The sequence below is a fragment of the Helobdella robusta genome (assembly GCF_000326865.2).
Source record: "Helobdella robusta unplaced genomic scaffold HELROscaffold_5, whole genome shotgun sequence".
In the NCBI taxonomy this organism is placed as follows: Eukaryota; Metazoa; Annelida; class Clitellata; order Rhynchobdellida; family Glossiphoniidae; genus Helobdella; species Helobdella robusta.
The window spans coordinates 526,365-552,078 of NW_008705254.1; the positions used below are offsets into that span (position 1 = coordinate 526,365).

A 25,714-nucleotide genomic window follows, 5' to 3' on the forward strand; every position below is an offset into this window, starting at 1 on the left:
GAATTGGTGGATAGATAGACGAATGAATGGATGGATAAACGAACAGACGAATGAAAGAATGAATGACCATCGAATCAAGGTTCCTTTTCAAATTTATTTTTTTGTTCACGAAGTGAAAATAAAAATATGTCATACAAAACCGTTTCGGCTAATTACAATATTTAAAACATTAAAAAAAATAATAACGTTCACAGACAAAACCACACACACACATACACGCACACACACACGCACGCACGCACGCACACACATACACTGTAACAAAAACGTATTTTAAAGTAAACGTAGTAATATTATAAAGGTAGAAAAACCAACAACACGTAGCCTAGTTTAATATTAATTATAGTATGTTTGTGTTTTTTAATTATTATTTATTAATAATTCTGTATTATATTATGTCTGTTATTGTTTATAAAATCAGTCAATTAAATATCAGATAATCATCAGCTTAAGCGTCTAAATCATCACCTTATTCACCAACATAGCCATAAATCATTTTTTTTTGAATATTCTAATTTTGAATCATAATTTTGAAAAAAGCATTCTCATCTAACTAACAAAACAAACGGTATCGACAAGAATCGAACACGGTACCAACGACTCACACAAAACCACACCGTCGCACATCCCATCTAAGCCATAGCGGGAGCCTCCTTACCAACAAGCGCCTGATCCAGCTCAAAATACTGGGCAGTGTCCGGATTCAGTTGGGAATTTTCCGCGAAGTATGCCTCATCTTGTTTATCCATTGTCATAATCATGTTGTTATTATTCGTCATCATCATCATCATGTTGTTGTTGTTGCGTTGTTGTTGAGCGTCGTAGTAAGCTTTGTTGGCCGTCTGCATGACTGAACCGTTATACAAGGGGTTCTGTCCCATCTGCTTGCTCTTGTTCATTGAGTAATACCTGCCAGTATGTTTGTATTTACGGTTTGTATTTTGTATTTACCTGACAGTATGTTTGTACTAGTACAATTTTTGTGTGAAATATTACCTGAATGTTTGTATGTATAAATGTATACACCCAGGTATGGTTGTGTGTGTATGTGTGTATGTATGTGTGTGTATGTTTGTGTGTTCTTTAATTATTTAATTGCTATTCCTATTAAAAATTATTATTATTATTATTGTTATTATTGCAATTATTATTGTTATTGTTAACATTACCTCTTTAAGAAAACTATCCCAATGCAAGCGATGAACAGACACAACACAAGACCGGCAATAATGATTGTGAAGACCATGATCACTGAGTGTGTGCGTGCGTGCGTGTGTGTGTGTGTGCGTGTGAATTGTTAGTAAAATAATAAAACGAAAATAATAAAAATAATAATAATATGAGCAATTTGAACAATAAAAATAACAAAAAACTAACTCTGATCATTACCAGCACTGCCATCCTTCTGATTGGTCACAAAGGATTTCTCAATTTTTTCAAAATTTTCAATGTAAGAAGGAGCTAGAGTTGGAATCAAAATAATATTTTTACTCGATGCGAAGCGCTATACAATCAACATTATAAAGCGCTATATAACTAATTGCTTTATAAAGCGCTATACAATTTAACCACCAAAAACAATAAAACTTTGAAAATCAAACACGGGATAATTTCCGGATACCGTAACTACAATTCCCCATCACTCCCGCCCATTTATTCCCAACGCAGCGCAGCGTCCATCTTATCCAGGATCTATGGCAAGCCACGATGACCTCACTTCCGGTTCTGTTCCAGGTGGCATCCTCCGGGGGTCTCAGGTCACTACATCCGGTGGCTGGGAGGTTAGATAGAAATAGAAACAGTGATGGGGGAGAATTTTTGTAAAGATGGATGGTAATATATGTTTTAGAAAAATCAAAATTAAATTTTCCAACAAATTGAAATATAAAATCTTAAAACTAATCGTCGTAGTACAAAAAGCACGTAAAAAAAGCTGCCCAACCCTCCAGCGAGACAAGAAACGTCGTTCGATTCTCATTTCGATCGTGTTGCTCAAAGTAGACATCAACCTCATTGGAAGAACTGGCGTAGTGCAGCGAATTATCAGTGAGATAGTTGTTGTCATCATTAAAGTTGCCATCGTAACACACGTAGACCATCTGCCTGCTCGATTCTTCCTTGATGTGGGCATAAACCTGACAGGGCGGATTGCCATGGTGGGGGTTGCCCTTGGCGAAGTAGAGAGATTTTTTGGGAAGTTGCTGGTCGTAACTGTCTGACTTTAACTGAAGGAGAGTTATGTTGATGTGCTGGCCTGCCATGGAGCTGATTTTCCACGGTCGAGATTTGCTACCACAGTTGGAGACCTGAGCGCTGGAAATGTGCTGCTTTTCTTGGACCACACTCACCTTGCAATCGTGGGTCTCGGGAACAACTGAATATGAGGGTTGGGGTGAACCGAAGGGCTCGTTTTAGTTAGTGAATTGGTTGGGTTTTGGTTTAGTCGGTGTGATTGGTGGTTGTTTGTTTGTTGTTGGAAAATGCGTAATTCGAAATTTGTTTTTATAAATATTTATCTAATTAATTATAGTTTGGTATAGTTTGAAAAATGTTTATTCTGTTTAAAATATTAAATTTCTATATATTTTTTAATTAATTTTGATGAAAATGAGTTTAGTTAACAAAATTATTGAAAATGAAAAAATCTTTAAGCAATTTAAAAAACGTATGTAATCTTACTTCTTTAGACCGTAAATTAGTATGAAATTACATCATTCAAATAAAAGTGGGTCGTCGTCAGTCAGTCAATGAGAAAGGGAGGAGAGAGAGAGAGAGAGAGAGAGAGAGAGAGAGAGAGAGAGAGAGAAGAGACAAAATAAATATACCTAATTACAAACAGTTAAAAAACAATACACACCCAACCTACATACACAATCTTACACAATCAAATTCAACTGCCACTTACAACGTAAAACCCGTACAACCCATGATAAAGAAACAACTCAAACTAACACAACCTTTCAAGCAAGTGTATTCAACTTCGAGATAATGCTTAAGAAATGATCGGCATGTTGTTCTAGCCTTCAAACTCGCTACCATAACACTACAGCTCTCTCTGCCAAGGCATAATGGTTCGAGAATGTGCTTAATATCGGCGAAGCAACCGATAAAATCGGTATTTTTCATCATCGGATCGTTTGGGTTCTCGTCGTCAATCAAACAACGACCAAATTTTCTTCTGCTGAATAGCGCCTCTTCGATAATAAGGATTTCATTTCGAAGACACCTTGGATGGAATATCTCGGAGATGCAATAATCTTCGGCTTTTGAAATTTTATTTCGTGTGTATGGTGATGGAAAATTATATTTCGAGCCCCATTTCAGGTTTGAAGTTTTTAAGGAGAAAAAAATAACTACCTGTCGTCCAGCGAATCACAAACAGCAAACAATTCACCAGTACAGGAAACACAAATACCATTTTAACACTCAAAATACCGAAAATTTCATTAACAGTAGCGAGAATTATTTTATATGAAAATGTTACATAGACCGTCTCAAAAACGCAAAGAACAAAAAAAGTTTAACCCATCCCAACCAACCTCTGATGCATTGATATGTGGCTTTCAAATAATGCTTCAAATATTTGTAGCAAGTTGTTTTAGCTTCAATCTTTGCGACTGGCATGTCACATTTCTGCTTACCAGAACATTCATCAGCCACAACTTTCTTAACGTCGGTGAAACAACCGATAAATTTTTTATCTTCCAAATTTGATTCACTGGGTTCCTCGGGAAGAATGCATTTTCCTAAGCTCAATCTGCCAAAAACGGCTTCTTCAACAACAATTACCTCGTTTTGCTGACATCTTGGCTGGAAAGATTCAGCGAAACAGTATTCCTCTGATGAAATTTTAATCAAAATTTGTAATTAATCCTACTTACTCCAATCAATAAACCCGACCTACCTGCACGTAAAATAGGAAAAAAGAACAACAGAAATAAAACTGAATTCATCTTAATGTAGATCTTACTCGATCGAATGAAACTCAACCCAATTCAACAAAACTCAAACCCCACGCTGAAACAACTGCACCGAATAAACAGGGAACATCTCAAAATGAACAATTTCGAAACAAAACAAACCTTTCACACATTTGTACTCCACCTCTAAATACTGTTTCAAATATTTATAGCAAGTAGTTTGGGCTCCTATCTTCGCAACTAAAATTTCACATAGTTGTTTCCCGGAGCAATTTGCATCTACACTCGTTTTAACGTCTGTGAAACAGTTGATAAATTTTTCATCTTCCAAGTTAGATTTGGTCGGTTCCTCATGAAATATACATCTTCCGACTTTAAACCTCCCGTACAAAGCCTTCGCGATCACTAAAACTTCGTTCTGGTGACATCTCGGCTGAAAAGATTCATCGTTGCAAAACTCCTCTAAAAATATTTTCATTCCAATTATATGTAAATTTTTTTAGACAATCTTCCCAGCAAACTCACCTCCAGAAATCATGGAAACGAAGGATAAAACTATAAAAATTACTGAAACCATCTCAAAATTTGTTGAAATGAATTATTGGAAACTTCAGAAAGCAACACTAACAGGAATTATTAAATACATCAAATCAAACTTCCTTACAGGGATCGTCTCAATTAGAACGAAACACATTTTTATAAGACCAACCTGTTCGACATTGGTATCTCGCTTCCAAATAAAACTTTAAGTACTTATAGCAGTTTGTCTCAGCGTTCAGTTTCGTTATCGTCACTTCACAATTTTGTTTTCCTGAGCAGCTAGACCGTAGTAGATCCACGACATTTGTGTGACAGCCGATAAATTTCGGATCTCTCAGATTTGTTTCGCTTGGTTCCTCCCGAGTTATGCATCTGCCGTGCACCAGCCGCCCAAACAAAGCCATTTCAATGACTATCACCTCGTTACCTGCACATCTGGGGCTGAAAATCTCGTCGTGGCAGTATTCATCTACGTTCAGTCAATCAAATTATTTCATTTTATATGATCATTCTATTTTCGAGAATAATTGAAAAGACTTGTAACAACTACCTCCGAGAACAGAGCCAACAAGCGTTGAAATGATCAATACGAACAGCATATCGAGCATGTATTAGACGAACTTATTTACAAACTTCCTACTCTAGCAATAAAATACGTATTTCTTGCTATGTTGTAAGCAACGTTTAAGCGAACTAACCAACCTAGAATAATTAAAGTTCACGACGAAGATTGAATGACAAATTAAATAAACTGCCTTCCTCATTATATAACCACACACACAATATAGAAAAAAATTTCAAAGGGATCATATCAAAAAGTATTAAGCAACCTTTTATGCAAGCATATGAAGCTTCAAGATAATGCTTAAGATAGCTGTGGCACGGCGTTTCGAATTCTATCTTGGCGACTGACACTTCGCAATCTCTTTTACCGGTACAGAAATTATTCAAATAAAACTTCGCGTCGACATAGCAGCCAATGAATTGTTCATCATTCAGGTAGAGTTCGTTTTTGACTTCATTTCTCGACAGACACTTTCCAAAACGTTCCCTACTAAACTTGGCTTCAGTTATAAAAATAATTTCATTGTTTCGACACCGAGGTTTAAACGTGTCGGAGTTACAATATTCTTCTGTAATTGTTAAAAATTTATCTTCACAATTATTTCCTCGCAAAAAAATACTTCCCAAACAACTTACTTCCACAACTGACGCTTAATAAAGATATCAGACCAACAAAACCAACAGCAACAACGTTCAGAAACATTTTGAAATTACTGAAAGCTCAACCGTGATCTATTATTTTGTCAAAAAAGTCACAGGGATCATCTCAAAACTGAACAAAACATTTTACAAACATTTTCCAGTCAAATTTGATCCTTACTAAAAATCATTACCTTTCAAACAATAATGCATGACATCCAGATAATTTTTGAAAAATCCATGACACGTAGTTTCAATTTCAATGTTAGAAACCGCGACATCGCATTGGGTTTTCCCAACGCATAAGTCATTCAGATACTTTTTAACATCCACAAAGCAGCCGAGAAATTTGGGATCCTTCATGTAAGTTTTTCCAGGATTTGGACTTTCCATTCTCAAACACCTCCCAAAATCCTTTCTGCCGAAATAAGCCTCCTTTATTATTATCATTTCGTTCTGGTTACATTTGGAACGGAAAGTTTCTGAATTGCAATATTCCTCTAACAAAAAATTTATTTTTCAATTATCTAAATCAAAAAAGAGAGAGAGAAACAAACTTACCACTGGAAATCTTTGTCAAAAAAAACATCAATATAACCCCACAGCTTAAAGTTGAGAACATTTTCAAAAAATGCAATATACAATATCTGCCTTTGTATCTAACTATTTTTTGATAGTAGTAGAAATAACAATATGAAACGCGTTTGTTATTTCCTATTTAAACACGAATTCAAGGGACCAGATCAAATTTAACAACATCCAGTGACAACATTCTCAATGAATTTAATTTCATTTCATACACACTCAATTACCTTTCAAACACGAAAACTCAACCTCCAAATAATTTTTCGTGAAACCATGGCACGGGGTAGTTACTCCTATCAAAGCCACCGGAATTTTGCAAACATTTTTCCCAGAACATGTATTCACAACAAGCTGTTTAACATCAACATAACATCCGAGAAATTCCGGATCGTTCAAAAAACTTTTACTGGGATTGGGACTTTCCATCTTTAAACATCTCCCAAAATTTTTTCTACCAAAGTAAGCCTCTGTGATTAATATTATCTCATTTTGACGACATTTTGGGCTGAATATTTCCGAATTGCAAAACTCTTCTACAAATGAATTATTAAGTAAAGCAGTTTAAAAACGGATCACATTGGTGGATAATTTCCAAAGAACTCACCGCCGTTAACCGTCACACAAATAAAATATAAAACAAAACTTAGCAGGAAAAACATTTTTGGAAAATTTTCAATCACGAACTTTTCATTCCACAAATCACAAAAGTCTCTGGATTGAATGAAACATTTAAACTAACGTATCGAAGGGGTAGTCTCAAATCTCAAAATACAAAAAAATAGCACAACATACCTTTCAAACATTTGTATTCAACTTCCAGATAATTCTTAAAAAATCCATGACACGTTGTTTCGATTTCAATATTAACAACAGCAATGCTGCAATCATTTTTTCCGACGCATTTCTCATCCAGAAACTGTTTTACATTCACAAAGCATCCGAGGAAGCGAGGATCTGTCAAATACGCATCTCCAGGATTGGGACTTTCCATTTTCAGACATCTACCAAAATTTTTTCTCCCGAAATACGCTTCCGAAATCATTATTACTTCACTCTGATGACATTTTGGTTTAAATGTTTCCGATATACAATACTCTTCTAAAAAAATAAGTGATTTTTTTTAGTGTTAATTTACTTTGAGCGCATTCACTGAATCTTATTCTACTAACCGCACAACAGACAGCCGAACTTCAAAAGAACCAGAAAATTTAAAATTTTAAGAGAAGCCATTTTAAAAATTACTAAAAATCAAATATTTTGAAAATACTGTTTGTTATATACCAAGAAACAATCACAAACACTAGGGGTCCTCTCAAACTCATTGAAAACAAAAAATCAATCAAATGAAACCTTTCAAACAGGAATAAGATGCTTCCAAATAGTATTTAAAATGCTTCGGACATGTAGTGTCAGTTTCAATTTGAACAACGAAAATTTCGCAGTTCTGCTTTCCGGCGCATTTTGGAGAAATCAACTTTTTAACATCTTTGTAGCAGCCCACAAAGCCAGGATAACTCAGCAAACTTGGATCAGATGTCAGCTCATGTGACAGACATCTCCCTATATTCTTCCTACCGTACAATGCCTCCTTTATAATTATTATTTCGTTTTGAGAGCAGCGCGGTCTAAATGTTTCTGAGATGCAGTATTCCTCTAAATAATGCGAAATCAAAAAAATTAACTAGTGCCAGATGAATTGAATATCAAGGGTAAGCAAAAATGATGAACTCACCGCAGAACGACAATTTTTTCAATATGAAAATTGTATGAAGAACGAAAATCGTTTTAAAACTGAAAAAATGCATATTTAGCGATTGATTTGTACACAAGATAATGATAATTCAACGTTTTATAAGATAAAAAATTCAGGGGTCGTCTAAAAAATTAAAACTCAGCTTAAATCTCTTATCGAGTTTTAACTAAACCTTTGAGACAACGATGCTTGGCTTCCAAGTAGTATCTGAAATGTTTGGAGCAGTGAGTATCAACTTCTATTTGGGCAACAGCCACCTCACACCGCATCCTTCCAGCACACAAAGGTTCAATAATCCTCCTTACATCAGCGTAACATCCAACGAAACCTGGCGTCTTCAACAAATGTTCATCTGGCACTCCAGCGTCTGATAAACATCTGCCTAGTTTCTTTCTGCCGTAAAACGCCTCAACTACTTGTAGGATCTCATTTTGATGACACACCGGCTTAAATACATCGGAAATACAATATTCCTCTGAAACATTTTAATCGTTTGAAAACTTAAAATTCATTTAATGAAATTTCTATGAGGTGGCTTACCGCTGTCAACAGTTTTAATAACTACTAATAAAACATGCGATAAAAACAAAATTATTTTAAACATTTTCAAATATTTTTTTACGGGTTTCAAAGAACTCCAAAGTTTTATAATCTACCAACAGCCTAAAAATGGCGAGGGATTCTCTCAAAACAAACCAACACAAAACAAACAAACCACTGAGCATTTGTCAAACGAAACCTACCTCCAACACAAACATAAGCAACTTCCAGATAATATCTAAACAGTTTGTGACAAGATGTTTCAACGTCGATTATGGCCACGGAGACAGAGCAAAGGTTCTTTCCAGCACACTGAGGTTCCAAAATGTTCCTCACGTCAGCGTAACATCCAACGAATCCTGAATAGTTTTTAAATGACTCTACTATTGAACCCTCGTTCTCCAGACATCTGCCGATTTTCTTTCTACCAAAATTTGCGGTTTTAATTGAAATAACTTGGCTAAGCGGGCATTTAGGTTGAAATGTTTCTGAGTAGCAGAACTCTTGAGCTATTAAATAAAATTATAAGTTGCACTATCTTTCTCGATAATAACTTTTTAAATTAATAAACAAACCGCCGAAAGTCAATCCAAAATCCAACAGCAGATACAAAATTATTTTACGAATCGTTTCCATTTTAAACCAAACTCACGAACTGATACAATATCGTTAAAAAATGCAGTAAATAAACGACGACGATGTTTAATAAAACGTTTTCATGAGGGATCTTCTCGAAACAATCAAACACAAATTTCCAGACCAACCTTTAAAACAACTATGAACAGCCTCCAAATAATTTTGAAACAGCTTATGACATCCCGTGTTGGTTGTTATTTTTGAGACAATTATCTCACAACTTCTTAGTCCCGCACATTCTGGCTCGATAATGTTTCTAACATCAGAGTAACAACCAACGTATTTTGGATCATTTCTGAAGGATTTCGTAATTTCCCCCTCATCCGACAGACACCTGCCAAGATGTTTTCTGCCATACTGAGCTTCTTTTATGTACAAAACTTCATTTTGATGGCAGTGAGGCTTGAATGTGTCGGAGTTGCAGTATTCCTCTGAAGAAATTTCAACGCATTTTCAAGTGGAAACAAAAAATCCGAATAAATTTCAAGGCTAACCTGATTTCACTTTCACACTTGTCAAGAAGATTGAGACAAATAAATATTTATAAACTAAATATATAAAAATTTTCACCATTATTTTGACAATTAATATAGCATTGACTTTTGAGACGAAAAGAAACAGAACAGATTATTCAAAAGGTCCAAGTTATATAAATGTAACATCGGGGAATTTCTCAAAATGTAATTAAACAACAAACCTCTGACGCATCTGTATGAAACATCTAAATAATTTTGAAATAATTTGTGGCATTTTGTGACAGCTGTAATTTTAGCTACTAGGATTTCACAAATTTGTCTGCCTGCACATTTTGAATCGATGAAATTTTTAACGTCAGCGTAACAGCCAACGAAGCCAGCGTCATTTTTGAAAGATTCAACGATCGATCCTTCGTCGGATAAACACCTGCCGATGCTTTTCCTACCGAAATGAGCCATCTCGATAAGAATTATTTCATTCTGTGGGCACTGAGGTTGGAATGTATCCGACATACAAAATTCTTCTACAAAAGATTAATCAAATTTCAACAAATTCTAACAATGATTCATCGAAAATTCTTTCCTCTAACCTTCTGAGGAAAACCTCAAAAGAACTAAACAGACAAACCCCGATATCAGAAGCATAATTCAACGCAGTTACATCAAAATTTCTTATTCAATAAAATATTTTTTTAAATAGGATCGTCCTCATGAAGTAAAATAAAACTTTCACTTAATTTATAAGAACATAAAAATATAATTAAACGGGGTCGTCTCAAATTATGAAGATAAAAATGGAAACCTCTGACGCATGTATACTCCACTTCCAGATAAGATCTAAACATGTTATAACAAGTCGTTTCAATTTCAATCTTTGCCACAGAAATTTCACATCGTTTCTTTCCGGAACACTCGGGAACGATGAGATGTTTCACATCCACAAAGCATCCCACGTAACTGGGATTGTTTAAGAAGGATTTATCAGGGATTCCTTCTTTTCTTATACACTTTCCTATGCTCATGCGGCCGTACACCGCCTCTTCAATGAAAATTATCTCATTTTGCTGGCATCTGGGTTGAAATGTTTCCGACATACAATATTCTTCTAAAAATTTACGTTGGTTACAATTTTAATGATAATCTTATTTTCACAAAATCAAATTTTCAATCTGATCTAACCTGCGAACGCCAAGGTAAACGAGAAAGAAATAATTAAAGATGTTAAAAGCATCATGTTGTAACTTAATTTCCTTACGAAGCACTTCTATTTTTTTTACAAACGTTTATAACTCACGCCGAATTAAATAGTGAAAAGGATTTTTTAAGTAGGGAACGTCTCAAAACAAATCAGTACAAATAGCTACTAGCATTCATACGAGCAAAACCTTTTACACAGACGTAGTCCACCTCCAAATAGGACTTGAACATTTTATGGCAAGTTGTCGCAATATCATCCTTACCAACATAAATTTCGCATTCCTGTCTGCCTGAACATCGAGGTACAACTAAGTGACGAGCATCCACAAAACATCCCACATATCCCGAACTTTTCAGAAAATATTCGTCCGGGATTCCTTCGTTTTTAATGCATTTTCCGATAGATTTTCTGCCGTAGATGGCTTCTTTAATGACTACTATCTCGTTATGCTGACATTTCGGCTGAAATACATCTGACATGCAATACTCTTCTACAAAAGTGAGGATTGTTTCATTTAGAATGATTCGCTCGATAAAATATAATAAGGGTTGAACCTACCTGCACGCACCAAGTCAAATAAAATTAAAACCAATTTTAACAGCAACAACATTTCGTCTCTTGTATAAAGCAAGTTAAACTTTAGAAATTCAAAGTGCTGTGATTGAAGAAAGAGGCTCAAATTAAGAGTAAAAAATTGGGATCGTCTCAAAAATCAGCATTCAAAATGAAACCTTTAACACAAAAATAATCCACTTCCAGGTAGGATTTGAACATTTTGTGGCACGTTGTTTCCATTTCAATTTTCACTACTGGGATTTCACATTCCCGTCTGCCGGAACATCGTGGAACAACTAAGTGACGTGCATCCACAAAACATCCCACATATCCGGGATTTCTTAAATTGTATTCATCCGGACTTCCTTCCTTTTTTATGCATTTCCCAATTGATTTCCTGCCGTAGATGGCTTCCTTGATAACTACAATCTCACTCTGATGACATCTTGGCCGAAACACATCAGACATACAATATTCTTCTACAAATTAAAATTTTTTAAATAATGAGATTACAATTGGTCCAAACTATGATACAAAAATCTCGAGCTTTACCTCCTCGAATCAAACCGAATGTGAAAACAACAAGATTGAGCAATAGCAACATTTTTACACTACAAAGAATTCAGTATTGTTAGTACTAAAATTTGTTCAGACTTTCATACGAACAGGTTTAAATAAATATAAAAAAACGGGGCTGTCTCAAAAATTGACAACTAATAAACCTTTCACACATGAATAATCCACTTCAAGATATGATTTAAACATCTTATGGCAAGTCGTTCCAATGTCGATTTTAGCAACCAAAATTTCGCATTCTCGATTGCCGGAACATCGAGGTATAACTAAATGACGTGCATCCACAAAGCATCCCACGTATCCTGGACGAGTCGAAAAGTATTCATCCGGAATTCCTTCATTTTTGATGCATTTCCCAATTGATTTCCTTCCGTAGATAGCTTCCTTGATAACCACTATCTCGTTTTGCCGACATCTAGGCTGAAAAACATCTGACATACAATACTCTTCTACAAAATAATTTTAATAACTCTTATAAAATTTCTCAACAACAGATTATTTTAAAAAAATCTGAGATACCTACCTCCGTTAAGCAAGCCAAAAAAAATAAAAATAAGATGTAAAAAGAGCAACATCTTTTTGCCACACAAAACAAATTTAACATTTTTCAGTGAAAAGAAAAGCTTATATGCAGCGGTATGAATAGGATCGTCTCAAAAATCAGCAACCAAAATGAAACCTTTAGCACAAAAATAATCCACTTCCAGGTAGGATTTGAACATTTTGTGGCATGCTGTTTCCATTTCAATTTTTGCTACTGGGACTTCACATTCCCGTCTGCCGGAACATCGAGGTACAACTAAGTGACGTGCATCCACAAAACATCCCACATATCCGGAGTTTTTTAGAAAATATTCGTCCGGAATTCCTTCATTTTTTATGCATTTCCCAATAGATTTCCTTCCGTAGATGGCTTCCTTAATAATTACAATTTCACTCTGAAGACATTTGGGCTGAAAGGTGTCCGCATTACAATATTCTTCTATAAAATGAAATTTTCAGGTATGTATTCTGATCAACAAAATATTTAAAAATCTGTAAATAATTACCTCCACGAGCCAAATCAAGCGAGAAAAGAGCAAACTGAACCAACAAGTACAACAACATTCTTTATGTTGAATTAACAAATCACAATTTAAGAGAAGCAGAGAGCAGAACGTTTAAATAACAAAACACATACGGGATTGTCTCAAAAAATTGAAACTAAAAAAACCTTTAAAGCACGAATAATCCACTTCCAAATATGACTTAAACATTTTGTGGCAGGTTGTTCCAATGTTAATTTTAGCGACCCAGACCTCACATTCCTGTTTACCGGAACATTTAGGGACTACTAAATGACGTGCGTCTACATAACATCCCACATATCTGGGTAGTTTTGATAAATACTCATCCGGAGTTCCTTCATTTTTGATGCATTTCCCAATTGACTTCCTTCCGAAGAGGGCATCTTTAATTACTATTACCTCATTTTGTCGACATTTGGGTTGAAAGGTGTCGTCGTTACAATATTCTTCTAAATGTTTGAAACAAAATTAATACATGTTGATTATCATCTGCTGCCTGTTACTCATTGAACGTGAAAGATATCAAAAAAATGAACTAACCACCAAACGAACAATTTTTGAGCATCAAGAAAATAACCAAGAACCACGATCGCAACAGGAATAAGTTTATCATTTTTCTAATTATGTTTTGCCAAATAATAAACAACGTTATCCGTTTTTCTAAATAAAATTCAGAAGTATTTAAACACAAAGACCTCAGGGATCGTCTCAACAAGCAGCAGTTAACAACTTTTTGAAACATAAATTTTATTCCTACCTCTAACGCAGGAGTACTCGGCTTCCAAATAATTCTTGAACATCTTCCGACAGTTGGAGTCGGCGTCTATTTTTGCTACAGCCATCTCACACGCTTGTCGACCAGCGCAAATTTCGTTGAAAATATTTTTAACATCCACAAAGCATGCCAAATATCCAGACGATTTGGAGAACAAGTCATCAATTGGACCTTCCGCAGATAAGCATCTGCCCCACCTCATTCGGCCGAACAAAAAATTTTTCAGAAGAATGATTTCATTTTGAGGACATTGCGCTTGAAATGTTTCCGATTGGCAATACTCCTCTAAAAATTATTTTAACAAAACTTTACAGTTGCTTCAATTTTGAATGAAACTTTTTGGCTAACCTGACGAAACTACTGATATCACTGCTAAAATTATTGATAAATATATCTTCATGACCAAAATTTTGAAAATCAACTTTGGAAATCTAAACGCAAAACATTTCAAGCATCAAAGCCTTACATTAATTTATACAATAAAAAAAACTTGGTCGTAATTTTTCAGAAGGGGTCGTCTCAAATGATAAAAAACATCCACTCAACCTTTTAAACATCTGTACTTCACGTCCAAATATCGCATGGCGTATGAATAGCATGTGTTTTCAACTTTGAAAGAGACAACTGGAACATTACACTTTTGCGAACCAGAGCAACTCCTATCCAAGATCTCTTTAACATCCGCATAGCAGCCGATGAACTTGAAATCTTTCAAATTTTCCTTGCTCGGTGCTCCTTCCTCCAACAGACATCTCCCAACATCCATCCGGCCGAATAGGGCATCATCAATCACAACCACCTCGTTCTTACCACACTCTGGTTTGAATGTTTCAGATAAGCAGAACTCCTCTGCAACCAAAAACTTATTTTTACAAAATTAAATTTTCTCTTGAAAAATTTTTCAATCTAACCTCCGGATAAATAACCAAAGCGAAAGTAGACGAGAGTTAAGTGAATTATAAAACTTTTCGTAGCCATTTTTTGCAAATTTCAACAAACAGCATACATCCTCACTTCATATACAGAGAAAATAAGTTACGAAGGGGTCGTCTCAATCATAACAAATGAAAAAAATGCTCAATCAAATTACCAACCCTTATAGCACCTGAACTTCACATCTAAATATCGAATCGCAAAAGAGTAGCACGTATTTTCAACCTTCAAAGATGCTACCACGACGCTACACGTTCGTTTCCCAGAACATTTTTCCTCCAAAATATTCTTAACATCTGCGAAACACCCAATAAATTTAGGGTCTTCCAGATTTTCAAGGCTCGGAGCACCCTCTTCCAACAAGCACCTACCAACGCTGATTCTACCAAAGTACGCTTTTTCTATTACAACTATTTCGCTTTGTCCACATTGAGGTGAGAATATTTCTGAGTTGCAATACTCTTCTAAGAATTTAAAAACAGTTTTTTAAAGAACTCAATTAAAATATCTTTTTCAAAAATTGCTTACCGCTAAGAAATTTGTCGAATTTTAGAAGAATCGTTAGCAAAAACAAACATAACGGAAGACGCATTTCAAATTTTTTCAAGACTAGATTCAACACTAGAAGACCCAAATTTTTATATTGAAATTTGTTAAGGGATCGACTCAAATCTAGGACATTCAAAAACACATCAAGCAAAGCAAACCTCTCAGGCATACGTGAGAAACTTCGAGATATCTGACAAAGGATGTTGGACACGATGATCCGTGGAACTCAATGTGGGCCACAACAACCTCGCACTTCCGCAATCCGGAACACTTCTCATCTACCAGATGTTTTACATCGGCGTAACAACCAATAAATCCCGAAATGGTCATCAGTGTTTCGTCCTTTTGAATGCACCTCCCGAATTTTCTTCTTCCGAATAACGCTTCTTTTATTACGATTACTTCGTTATGAGAGCATTCAGGTTTAAACGTCTCGGAATTACAATATTCTTCTGCTGTGTTAGTTTAAAATTCCTCTCAATCAACTCATCAACAAGAATGAAACTTGTTAATTCCACTTACTTTTTCCAGTTCCATTACAACTTGTTACAAAAACTATGCAGATCAAAGTTCTCAAAATCATCTCCAAAAGTTATTTCAACAAATAAACGATACTAAATGAATAACGAATCCCATTTAGAAGCATTTTATTTATCATTTCAAGGGGTCATCTCAAATTAAAATAATTCCAACAACCTTTAAGACAACTGTAATGCACATCGAGGTAGAGTTTCAGGTATGAATGGCATAAAGTTTTAATTCTTAACTTTACAACTGACACTTCACAACGAGACTTTCCAGAACATTCTTGATCGATGATGTGTTTGACGTCCGTGTAGCAGTTTATGAAACTCGGATCTCTTAGGTTGTCATCGGACGGGGTTCCTTCATCTTCTTGCAGACACCTTCCGAATTTTTTGCGACCGAAGTCAGCTCGTTCGATGCCGATAACTTCATTGCTTCGACAAGTTGGTTTGAAATTTTCAAATATACAAAACTCCTCGGCTGAAAAAAAATTAGTTTCCTAGTTTTATTGAGGTGAAAAATAAAATACTGCTAGCAAGAAATACCTACCTGGAGTTCCGACAATGAAAAACGACAACAACGTTAACGTAACGCCGAACATTTTCTAATATTCAATCATCCAAATTCATGCTATGACAGAAATCAAAAGTATTTATATACCGACGCAAAATATATTTTGAAGGGTCGTCTCAAAACTTGACAAAAACATTACAAAACCTCTAGTGCAACTGTACTCAACATCCAAGTACAACTTTAGATACGTGTAGCAGGACGTTCGCACTCTTATTTTTGCCACAGATACTTCGCAGTGAGACCTGCCCGAACATTTTTCATCGATGATGTCCTTTACATCAGAAAAACAATTCAAAAATTGAGGGTTTTCTAAATTTTCTTTTGCAGGCGTTTCTTCATCCTCCTGCAAGCATCTTCCAAATTTTTTTCTGCCGAAGTGAGCATGCTTCACGATTATTATTTCGCTTGCTGGGCAGTTTGCTTTGAAGGTTTCAAAGTTGCAAAACTCTTTGGCTGCGATGATTAAGACCAAGATGTTATTAAACTCATACTTCTCTCAAATAAGAAAAAATAATTAGGATACCTTTGATAACAGCACACAAGCAAACTGCGGAAAACATCAGCCAACCGATCAGATTTAAAAACTCCATTTTCAATGAAAAATATTAACCCAAACACAAAGTTTATAAAGAAACTCGTCGAATGGTCGTCTCAAAAGTTGCAAAAAATTAAAAAATATACCTCTGATGCATTGGTAATCAACATCGAGATAATGTTTTAGGTAAGCGTAGCACGGGGTTTCAGTCTTAATAGTGGCTACTGGAATGTTACATTGCTGATTTCCAGCACACACTGGTTCGATCGTCTCCATGATATTAACGTAACAACCGATGAAACTCTCGTCTCTCAAGTTCGCTTCCTTGGGCTTGCCTTCTTCATACAAACACCTCCCCACGTTTATCCTACCGAACCAAGCTTTCTCGATTTTTATGACTTCGTTCTGATGACATTTTGGTTTGAAAGTTTCAAAGAAACAAAATTCTTCTGCAGGAATTTGATTCAACTAAAGTAATTAATCGAAATGAAATCAACGAAACGAACTTACTGCCTCCAACAACAACAACCATTGAGAAGATACAGTATATTAAAGACATTTTTACTTAATTTTAACCAAATCTTAATAGAACACGGAACAAAATAACAATGCTATTGGCTACTAATTTCCAGTTTTTAAATCTGCAGAAGAAGAGGGGTCGTTTCAAAAAAGGAAATTTTAAATTTCATTAACCTTTCGCACACGAGAACTTAACGTCAAGATAGTGCTTCAGATAGACGTGGCAAGGTGTGGATATTTTGATCTTACTAGTTGGCACCTCACAAGTTCGTCTGCCTGCACATCTGGGCTCAATAATCCACCTAACATCTGAGAAACAATCGACAAATTTCGGATTTTTAGAATTTTCCAGATCTCCTTGGAAGCCTTCCACAGACAGACATTTCTGCATCCTACCGAAGTTTGCTTCTTCTAAGACGATGATTTCGTTTGAGAGACACATCGGTTGGAATGATTCCGAGATACATTCCTCTAAAATTTTATTCTCAAATTTTATCAGCAGTTCAAGAATTTATATTTCAAGATAATGTAGCAAGATTTTCAAAGCTTACCTGCTCTTGCAACCCATGCAATGCACGTAAAAACGTACAAAAGTATTTCAAGCATTATAAAAAGTTTAATGAACAAGAATGAAAAACTAACTAAACAAATTGTACCTGATATATAAACACAAATATGAAGGGGTCGTCTCAAAATCGTCTCGAGATATTCTAAATAAAAAATTGAGAAGCACGAAACCTTCCTGGCATCTGTAGTGAACCTCAAGATAATGTTTCAACTGTTTCAGACACGTGGTTTGAACTTTCAACAGAGCAATCGACACTTCGCAACTCTGCCTGGCTGCACATTTTGGCTCTAAAATATGCCTAACATCAGCAAAACAGTTTATAAATCCAGGAGTTTTTAGAAAAATTTCATCAGGGTCTCCTTCATCTAAGAGACATTTACTCATACTTTTTCTGCCGTAGTAAGCCGAAGTAATGTAGATAATTTCGTTTTGGGAGCAGCTTGGATGGAAGAGTTCGTCATTACAGTATTCTTCTGCTTGTTTCGTAAAAAATTTTTAATCTTCCTATCGAATTTTTCATTTTTTGATATTTCAAATTTAAAAAATGCTCTAACCTGAAGCCGCAAAATGAAACCTGACTAACAAAACAGTTGAAAGTGATAACGCAATAGTAGTAGAGAACAACATTTCGCCAATAAAATGTAAGTCGTTTCAGTCGAGTAGGAATTTTTAACTTCTAATTTTCAGGGACTATCTCAAAACCAGTACAATAACAAACCTCTTAAGCAAACATACTCCACGTCCAGGTAGCGAATCAAATAACGGTGACACAGACTATCCACTTCTAGCTTCACCACACTCACTTCACAACTTTGCTTTCCAGAACAGTGTGCATCAACAACTGATCTGACATCGGCATAGCAGCCGATGAATTTCTTATCCATGTAGTTATTTTCACTCAGTGGTTCCTCGCTTTTCAAACACCTTCCAATCTGTCTGCGGCCAAAGAGAGCCTGTCTAACAACTATAATCTCGTTTGCTGAGCATTTTGGTTTGAAACTTTCCGAAATGCAAAATTCCTCTATAATGTTTTAAAAATTTTTCATAAATTTTAACCCGCACAAACACTCAAAAAGAACTTACCTCCGCCAACAGATGCAATCGAAAAAATAATCAACCATGGAATCAAACTTGGAAACATCGTGCGACTCCCAAAACTACTTTTTGAAAGAAAGTAACTTACTTGAAATTTATATTTACGAAAAAAAGGGTCGTGTCAAAAAGAAGAATCTCAAAATTTCTCAAATAATACAAGAACATAACACCGATAACAGACACAAAAAAATGTCCAACCGCTAGTCAAATGACCAACCGACCTTTCACGCACTTGTAGCTGACCTCCAAATATCTCATAAAGGAACGATGGCAAGGTGTTGAAGCGTCGACAGTAGCCACCAATACGTCACATTCAACCCTTCCAGAGCACAAAGGTTCAATGAGGTAGCCTACGTCCGTGTAGCATCCAATGAAACCAGAATTCTCTAGCAAACTTTCGATCAAATTCCCTTCTTGTTTTATGCATCTACCGACATTTCGACGTCCGTAAATGGATTCCTGGATTTGAATTATTTCGTTTGGCTGGCAGCGAGGTTTAAAGGATTCCGAGTTGCAATATTCTTCAGCTATTTTTCAATTTTTGAATGTTATTGTTACCGTTAAAATTGTTTTTATCATATTATATTATTATATAATGAATGCAATTATATTATTTATTGTCTGTTAAGGAAGAAAAATTAAGTAATAAACAAGCTACGAAAAGTTTGCTCAGATTAGATTGAAATTTTTCTAGAAGTTAGTGATTTATGATAGTTTTGCCATTTTTCAGTTTTGGAAGTAAAAAGATTTAATAGAATTTACTAGCAATAAAACAAGGTAACGAAACCTGATGTCAAATGGATGAGTCTTACTGAAATGAGAATCTTTACAAATATTCTGCACGACATAGTCTACTTATTTTAATTATTTAAAGCCGTATCGAGCAAATTGATTATCAAAAAATCGCTCATTAAACCGAACAAGCAAATGAAATGGGTTATAATTTACAACAAATATTTCATATAAATGTGTTTCAGACAGGGGTTTTTTCAAAAACGAGAACAACACATAATATACTAGATATTCATATATTTTTCTTTCTTTTTTTAATTATTCTTTATGAAAAAAATCCAACTCAGACATAAAAACTACATGAAAGTAATAAAAAAAAGTTAGAAACTCATGTATGTTTGTTGAATTAATTTGAAACAAATGAAAAAATGACTAAAAGATTGAGAGAAACGAGACGGAAATATTATGTGTCACTCAAACAAGAGCCAGTGTCTCTTTAGCAACCTCTTCCTGGTCCAAAACCTGATACCTCCCTTCATCCTTCGTAGTTTCATCATCTTCATGAGTGATACTGTCGTTGAAATTGGTAAAGTTAGGTTGCTGCAACTGTTGCTGCTGCTGTTGGAAGAGCATGGCTGGCTGGATGTTGGCTATAGGAGCTGGGTTGTTGTAGTAGTTTGGGAGATTTTTGTGTTGCCTTGCGCTACATCTGTATTCCATTTTAATTAATTAATTTATTAATTTATTAATTGGATGATTAATTTATTTAGTAATTAATTAAATTGAAATTTAAAAAACTAATAAAAACGGAGGTACAGGTGATTTTCAAACCTTCTCAAACATATGATTCCAAGGCAAAAAATAGTCGCGCAAGCCACAAATCCCAGTCCACAGATGAAGACAATTACCAGCACTAGGAAGAAAAACGTAGCAGTAGGAAATGAACTTGAGAAAGTAATTTGATTCGAATAAATTTGAGTTTACGACTCTTACTTGGTTGTTTCTTAAAAATATCTGTTTGGTTTTGAGAGGAAGGTTTTAATTTATCCCATTTTGTTTCACCTATAGAATATATATATTCGAATTTTTTTTTAATTGATAAAAAAAATTTTTATGTTCGAATTATCAAACTTGAAAATATATAAGAGTTGGAGCAGTTTCCAATGACGCCAGACCAGACGCGGTCCAAGCAGCGTAGGTACCATTTCTGTTTGGTCATGAAACATCCGATGATCATCTCATCTCCACTGCGTTGCATCCACGTGTCTTCCGGCTGAATTATGTCCCTGCATCCTACGGCTGTCAGTTCATTCATCGAATGTTTTCAGCTGGAAGAATTCTTTAAAAAGTTGCAAGTTTAATAACTGACCTTCAACTTTTATTAGGAGCATGTTGCTTTTGATGGCCTTATGGACCAAGCTGACGTAAATCAGATCGGAACTGGAGACAAATTCCTGTTTGACAAGGGAATCTTTGTCCCTAGCAAATCCATTGCTACAAATGTTCATGTAATCCTTGTTGAGGTATTTAATCGTGCCCAGGACTCTATCACACATCACTTCTTCTTCCTCCTCCTCACCTTCCTGCTTCTTCTTCTCGAGTTGATGGAGCAACTGGAGAGTCATTTTGATGTTCTGACCTCTGGGAGCTTCAATGCTGAATGACTTGCCGGCCGATGCACACCTGCTCCTGCTGGATATCTCAGACGCCTCCACGTACTTCACCTCGTTCGTCGCCGACATCTCGCAACCGTCGTCCAGCTGAACAACTGCATTTAATGGGGGTTTGATGGATGTTGAAAGTTTTTGAAGTCTGAATCTTTCATCAAAAATATTTTTTAGAACAAATTTTTAATCTAACCTTTCAGACATGAATACGTTACATTCAAATGCAATTCAAGTCCTGGAACGCAAACTCGTTCAACTACTTTCTGCAACTCTGCTATTCTCACATCACAACTATTTTTCATGTTACACCTTTTTTCTAAATTTGAGCTTACATCTTTGAAACAACCAAAAAATTTTGAATTGCTTCTCTGCGATCCATAGGCCTCCAACTCAGCCTCCGTTAAACACCTTCCAATGTTCATCCGTCCATAGTGAGCTTTCTTAATGAAGATCACTTCTCCGCTCTCACAGTGCGGTCTGAAAAATTCATCAGCACAATGTTCTTCATTTTGTTCGGATGCTTTATTTCACAAATTAAAAATTAAAGTTAACTATCTTAACATTTTTTGACTGAATTGTTCTACCTTACCTGAAATAACTTCATCTCCGGCAGATTTTGATATGAGTTGAAGGGTTATTAAAAGTATTGAAAGCATTGCCAAACTTATTCTCAAATGCATGTAAGAATTTTAGTATTTCAATAAAAACCCATTTGTACGAGCCAACTTATATATAGCTGTAGACTCATTGTTCAAAATTTAAGAAATAAATAATTCAGGGACCGTTTAGAGTGTTACGAAACAAAATCTACTATTTCTCTGAAAATATTTTGAAAAACATTTTTTGCGTTGACCAAACAAATAAATTCTAAGTTATAAAATACTGAAAGAAATATTTAAAATTCACCTTTCAAACAGTAGTAGGTAACGTTGAGATGCAGTTTCAAACCGGGAAGGCAGACGTCTTCAAAAAGCGTTTCCAGCTCGCCGATCCTCACATCACAGCTCTTTTTCATCGCACATTTCTCGTTCAGATAACTAGAAACATCTTTGAAACAACCAAAAAATTTGGGATTCGAACTTTGGGACCCGTAAGTGTGAATTTCTTTCTCCGTCAGACATCTACCAATGTTCATCCGACCATAGTGAGCAGTTTTAATGAAAACAACTTCATTTTGTGGACAGGTTGGATGAAAAAATTCGTTACTGCAATGTTCTTCTTCGAGTATATCAACTTTTGAATATTTTTTCATTTGTAATTTTGATCAATCAAATCATTCAATAAAATCATTTTATTATTTCAAATTCAACCAACCATTTAATCGCCCATCTTCGCAAAATGCTTGGGCACAAAAAAGAAGTAACAGATTAACGTTAAAAATAAAATTCATTTCAATTCTAATGAAACGTTATTTAATTAATTAACTAATTAAACTAATTAATTAATTAATAACTTTGAATTAATTCTAATTAAGCGATGAATCGTTTACATCAAACAGTCTCTAATGAACAGCGAAGATTTTATTTTAAACAGTTTATGCAGAAGCCAGGCAACCACTTCAGATGAAATCAAACGAGGGATCGTCCACAAATAACTAAAATCGATTTGAGACTAGAAGTTGGCATGAAAGCATTTAAAAAATTTAACTGACAGACAAATCCAATATAGGTTTACATAATTTAAAAATATCATTTCAATTCCTGATCAAAGAAGCACCAAAGTTTCCCTGGCGACCTCCTGTTGGTCGAGTACTTGATACCTTTCGTCTTCCTCTTTCAGATGTTGGCTGCCCTCATCCCCATCCTCCCCGATGTTGTTGTATTTGAGTTGAAGTTGTTGTTGTTGTTGTTGTTGTTGTAGGGACTGCATGTTTGTGTTGTATTGTTGCACGACTGGATTCATAAGATCAGGTTGGTGTTGATGGTGGAGACGCATGGTTTGTTGGACGTTGATGTTGTTGGGTGTCGAGTTGTAGTAGTTGGGCAGGTTCTTCCTCTGCTTCATGTTGCACCTGTGTTGTGGGTTGGTAGAAAAACTTAATGATGAAATGAACAAGAAAGATGGATGGGAAAATAGTTTCTTCGACCTTTTCAGGCAGATGATTCCCGCACATATGATCGTCACACAGGCCACCACTCCCATACCGCAGATCGATACGATGACCAGGACTGAAAATCATTCAAACGTCGTTCAAAATCTTACGCCAACTCAATGCAAATTGAACAAATCAACGCTTACGTTGCTGTTTCTTTGAGATGTCAGATTTGCTTTGTGGACCTGCTTTCATTTTGCTTGATGAGGTCTCGCCTTCATTCAAAAAATGATTTAAGATCATTGAATTGAAAAATGGTGGGTTTTAAAAATTTCTAACTTGAGTGGGGCAGAGAGTTGGAGCAGTTCCCAATGACGCCAGACCAGACGCGGTCCAAGCAGCGTAGGTACCATTTCTGTTTGGTCATGAAACATCCGATGATCATCTCATCTCCACTGCGTTGCATCCACGTGTCTTCCGGCTGAATTATGTCCCTGCATCCTACGGCTGTCAGTTCAATTTTTGAGATTAATATTTTAATAACCAGATGAATTGGGGCTAACCTTCTATTTTGATTAAAAACATGTTGTTCTTTGATATCTTTTGAATGAAATTAACATAAATCAGGTCGGAACTGGAGACAAATTCCTGTTTGACAAGGGAATCTTTGTCCCTAGCAAATCCATTGCTACAAATGTTCATGTAATCCTTGTTGAGGTATTTAATCGTGCCCAGGACTCTATCACACATCACTTCCTCCTCCTCACCCTCCTGCTTCTTCTTCTCGAGTTGATGGAGCAACTGAAGAGTCATTTTGATGTTCTGACCTCTGGGAGCTTCAATGCTGAATGACTTGCCGGCCGATGCACACCTGCTCCTGCTGGATATCTCAGACGCCTCCACGTACTTCACCTCGTTCGACGCCGACATCTCGCAACCGTCGTCCAGCTGAACAACTGAAGTTTTTGTTGTTGGTTATTCAAAATTTTTGTTATCACAACGCAATTAGTTGAAAGTTTAATTTTTATAAACAAATAAAAACAAGCAATTAGGCCAAACCTTTCAGACATGAGTACCTTATCTTAAGATGCAATTCAAGTCCTGGTCCACAAATTCCTTCAACTATTTTATCTAATTCTTTTATTCTCACGTCACAACTATTTTTTAGACTACACTTTTCGTCTAAATATAAACTTACATCCTTGTAGCAGCCGAAAAATTTCGGGTTGTTCCTTTGCGAGCCAAAGACTTCTAATCCAGCTTCCGACAAACATCTTCCAATGTTCATCCGTCCATAATGAGCTTTCTTAATGAAGATCACTTCTCCGTTCTCACAAACCGGTCTAAAAAATTCGCCGTTACAATATTCTTCACTTCGTTCTGAGGCTTTAAATTCTATTAAAAGTTGAATCATTCTATTTTATAATTTTCTCTAATCTACTTGTTTTTAATTCTTACCTGACTCATCTTGGAGTCCAAAGCTTTTTGAGATCAGTTGAACGACGATCAGATATATCAGTAACATTTCAGCTTAAATCTTTTTACAGTGATTTTTTAAATTTTAGCTTTATTTAATGACTGAATGCTAGGCACTTTATGTAATTTTTTTTCCAATTACAAGTCTTAGTATTTATAATCAAACAACTCAGGGACCATCTACAATTTGATAAGTTGTAATTTCTAACGAGAAATTTTTGATTTATTCATCATTTTAAGAAATGAATCAGACTAACTTTTCAAACAGGAATAAGCAACATTCAGATGCAGTCTCAACCCAGGATGACATAGACCATTGGCGAACTTATCCAAATCGGTAATCCTCAGGTCACATCTGTTCTTCATGGAACATACTTCAGATAAAAACGCTGTCACATCTTTCTTACATCCGTAAAATTTGGGATTAGTTTTTTGAGAGCCGTAGGCTTCTAACTCAGATTCGGTTAAACATTTTCCAATGTTCATCCTGCCGTACAAGGCTTTCTTGATTACTACAACCTCTCCGTGTTGGCAAGTTGGAGCGAACAGTTCGCCATTACAATGTTCTTCATTTTGTTCGCTATCTAGGTTTGTGTTTCGAATGTTTAATGAAATTTTCATATTTCATGCATAAATATTTGAAAATTTAATGAAGATTTCATGGAATAAATTTTTTTACCTTGTTC

The 25,714-nt window shown here is 35.5% G+C and overlaps 4 protein-coding genes across 4 annotated transcripts; all 4 read right to left on the bottom strand.

The window, feature by feature from the left end:
• Nucleotides 1-74: 74 nt before the first annotated feature.
• On the bottom strand, nt 75-17,900 carry HELRODRAFT_189097 (hypothetical protein; the record flags this gene model as incomplete). Its single annotated transcript, XM_009027077.1, has 32 exons — nt 75-909; nt 1,170-1,251; nt 1,378-1,461; nt 1,622-1,774; nt 1,943-2,374; nt 2,958-3,263; nt 3,540-3,839; nt 4,083-4,382; nt 4,630-4,929; nt 5,291-5,593; nt 5,858-6,163; nt 6,476-6,781; nt 7,041-7,346; nt 7,599-7,901; nt 8,174-8,476; nt 8,745-9,050; nt 9,306-9,608; nt 9,875-10,177; nt 10,456-10,758; nt 11,039-11,341; nt 11,583-11,885; nt 12,129-12,431; nt 12,662-12,964; nt 13,196-13,498; nt 13,807-14,109; nt 14,371-14,673; nt 14,919-15,221; nt 15,465-15,758; nt 16,003-16,311; nt 16,549-16,857; nt 17,086-17,388; nt 17,633-17,900. The coding sequence occupies 32 exons, from the start codon at nt 17,898-17,900 to the stop codon at nt 633-635; spliced, it is 9,183 nt and encodes a 3,060-aa protein (XP_009025325.1). The 3' UTR covers nt 75-632.
• Nucleotides 17,901-18,095: 195 nt separating this feature from the next.
• HELRODRAFT_163106 (hypothetical protein) lies at nt 18,096-19,969 on the bottom strand (the record flags this gene model as incomplete). The annotated part of the gene is made up of 4 exons (XM_009027078.1): nt 18,096-18,499; nt 18,745-19,047; nt 19,343-19,648; nt 19,909-19,969. The coding sequence occupies 4 exons, from the start codon at nt 19,967-19,969 to the stop codon at nt 18,096-18,098; spliced, it is 1,074 nt and encodes a 357-aa protein (XP_009025326.1).
• A 174-nt stretch (nt 19,970-20,143) lies between these two features.
• Nucleotides 20,144-22,772, bottom strand: HELRODRAFT_189098 (hypothetical protein; the record flags this gene model as incomplete). Its single annotated transcript, XM_009027079.1, has 7 exons — nt 20,144-20,562; nt 20,685-20,766; nt 20,847-20,915; nt 20,985-21,152; nt 21,223-21,621; nt 21,714-22,022; nt 22,427-22,772. The coding sequence occupies 7 exons, from the start codon at nt 22,770-22,772 to the stop codon at nt 20,328-20,330; spliced, it is 1,608 nt and encodes a 535-aa protein (XP_009025327.1). The 3' UTR covers nt 20,144-20,327.
• A 26-nt stretch (nt 22,773-22,798) lies between these two features.
• HELRODRAFT_189099 (hypothetical protein) lies at nt 22,799-25,649 on the bottom strand (the record flags this gene model as incomplete). The annotated part of the gene is made up of 7 exons (XM_009027080.1): nt 22,799-23,531; nt 23,607-23,688; nt 23,759-23,827; nt 23,892-24,059; nt 24,116-24,508; nt 24,612-24,947; nt 25,286-25,649. 7 exons carry the CDS (start codon nt 25,647-25,649, stop codon nt 23,225-23,227), a joined length of 1,719 nt encoding a protein of 572 aa, XP_009025328.1. The 3' UTR covers nt 22,799-23,224.
• Between the last annotated feature and the right edge of the window lie 65 nt (nt 25,650-25,714).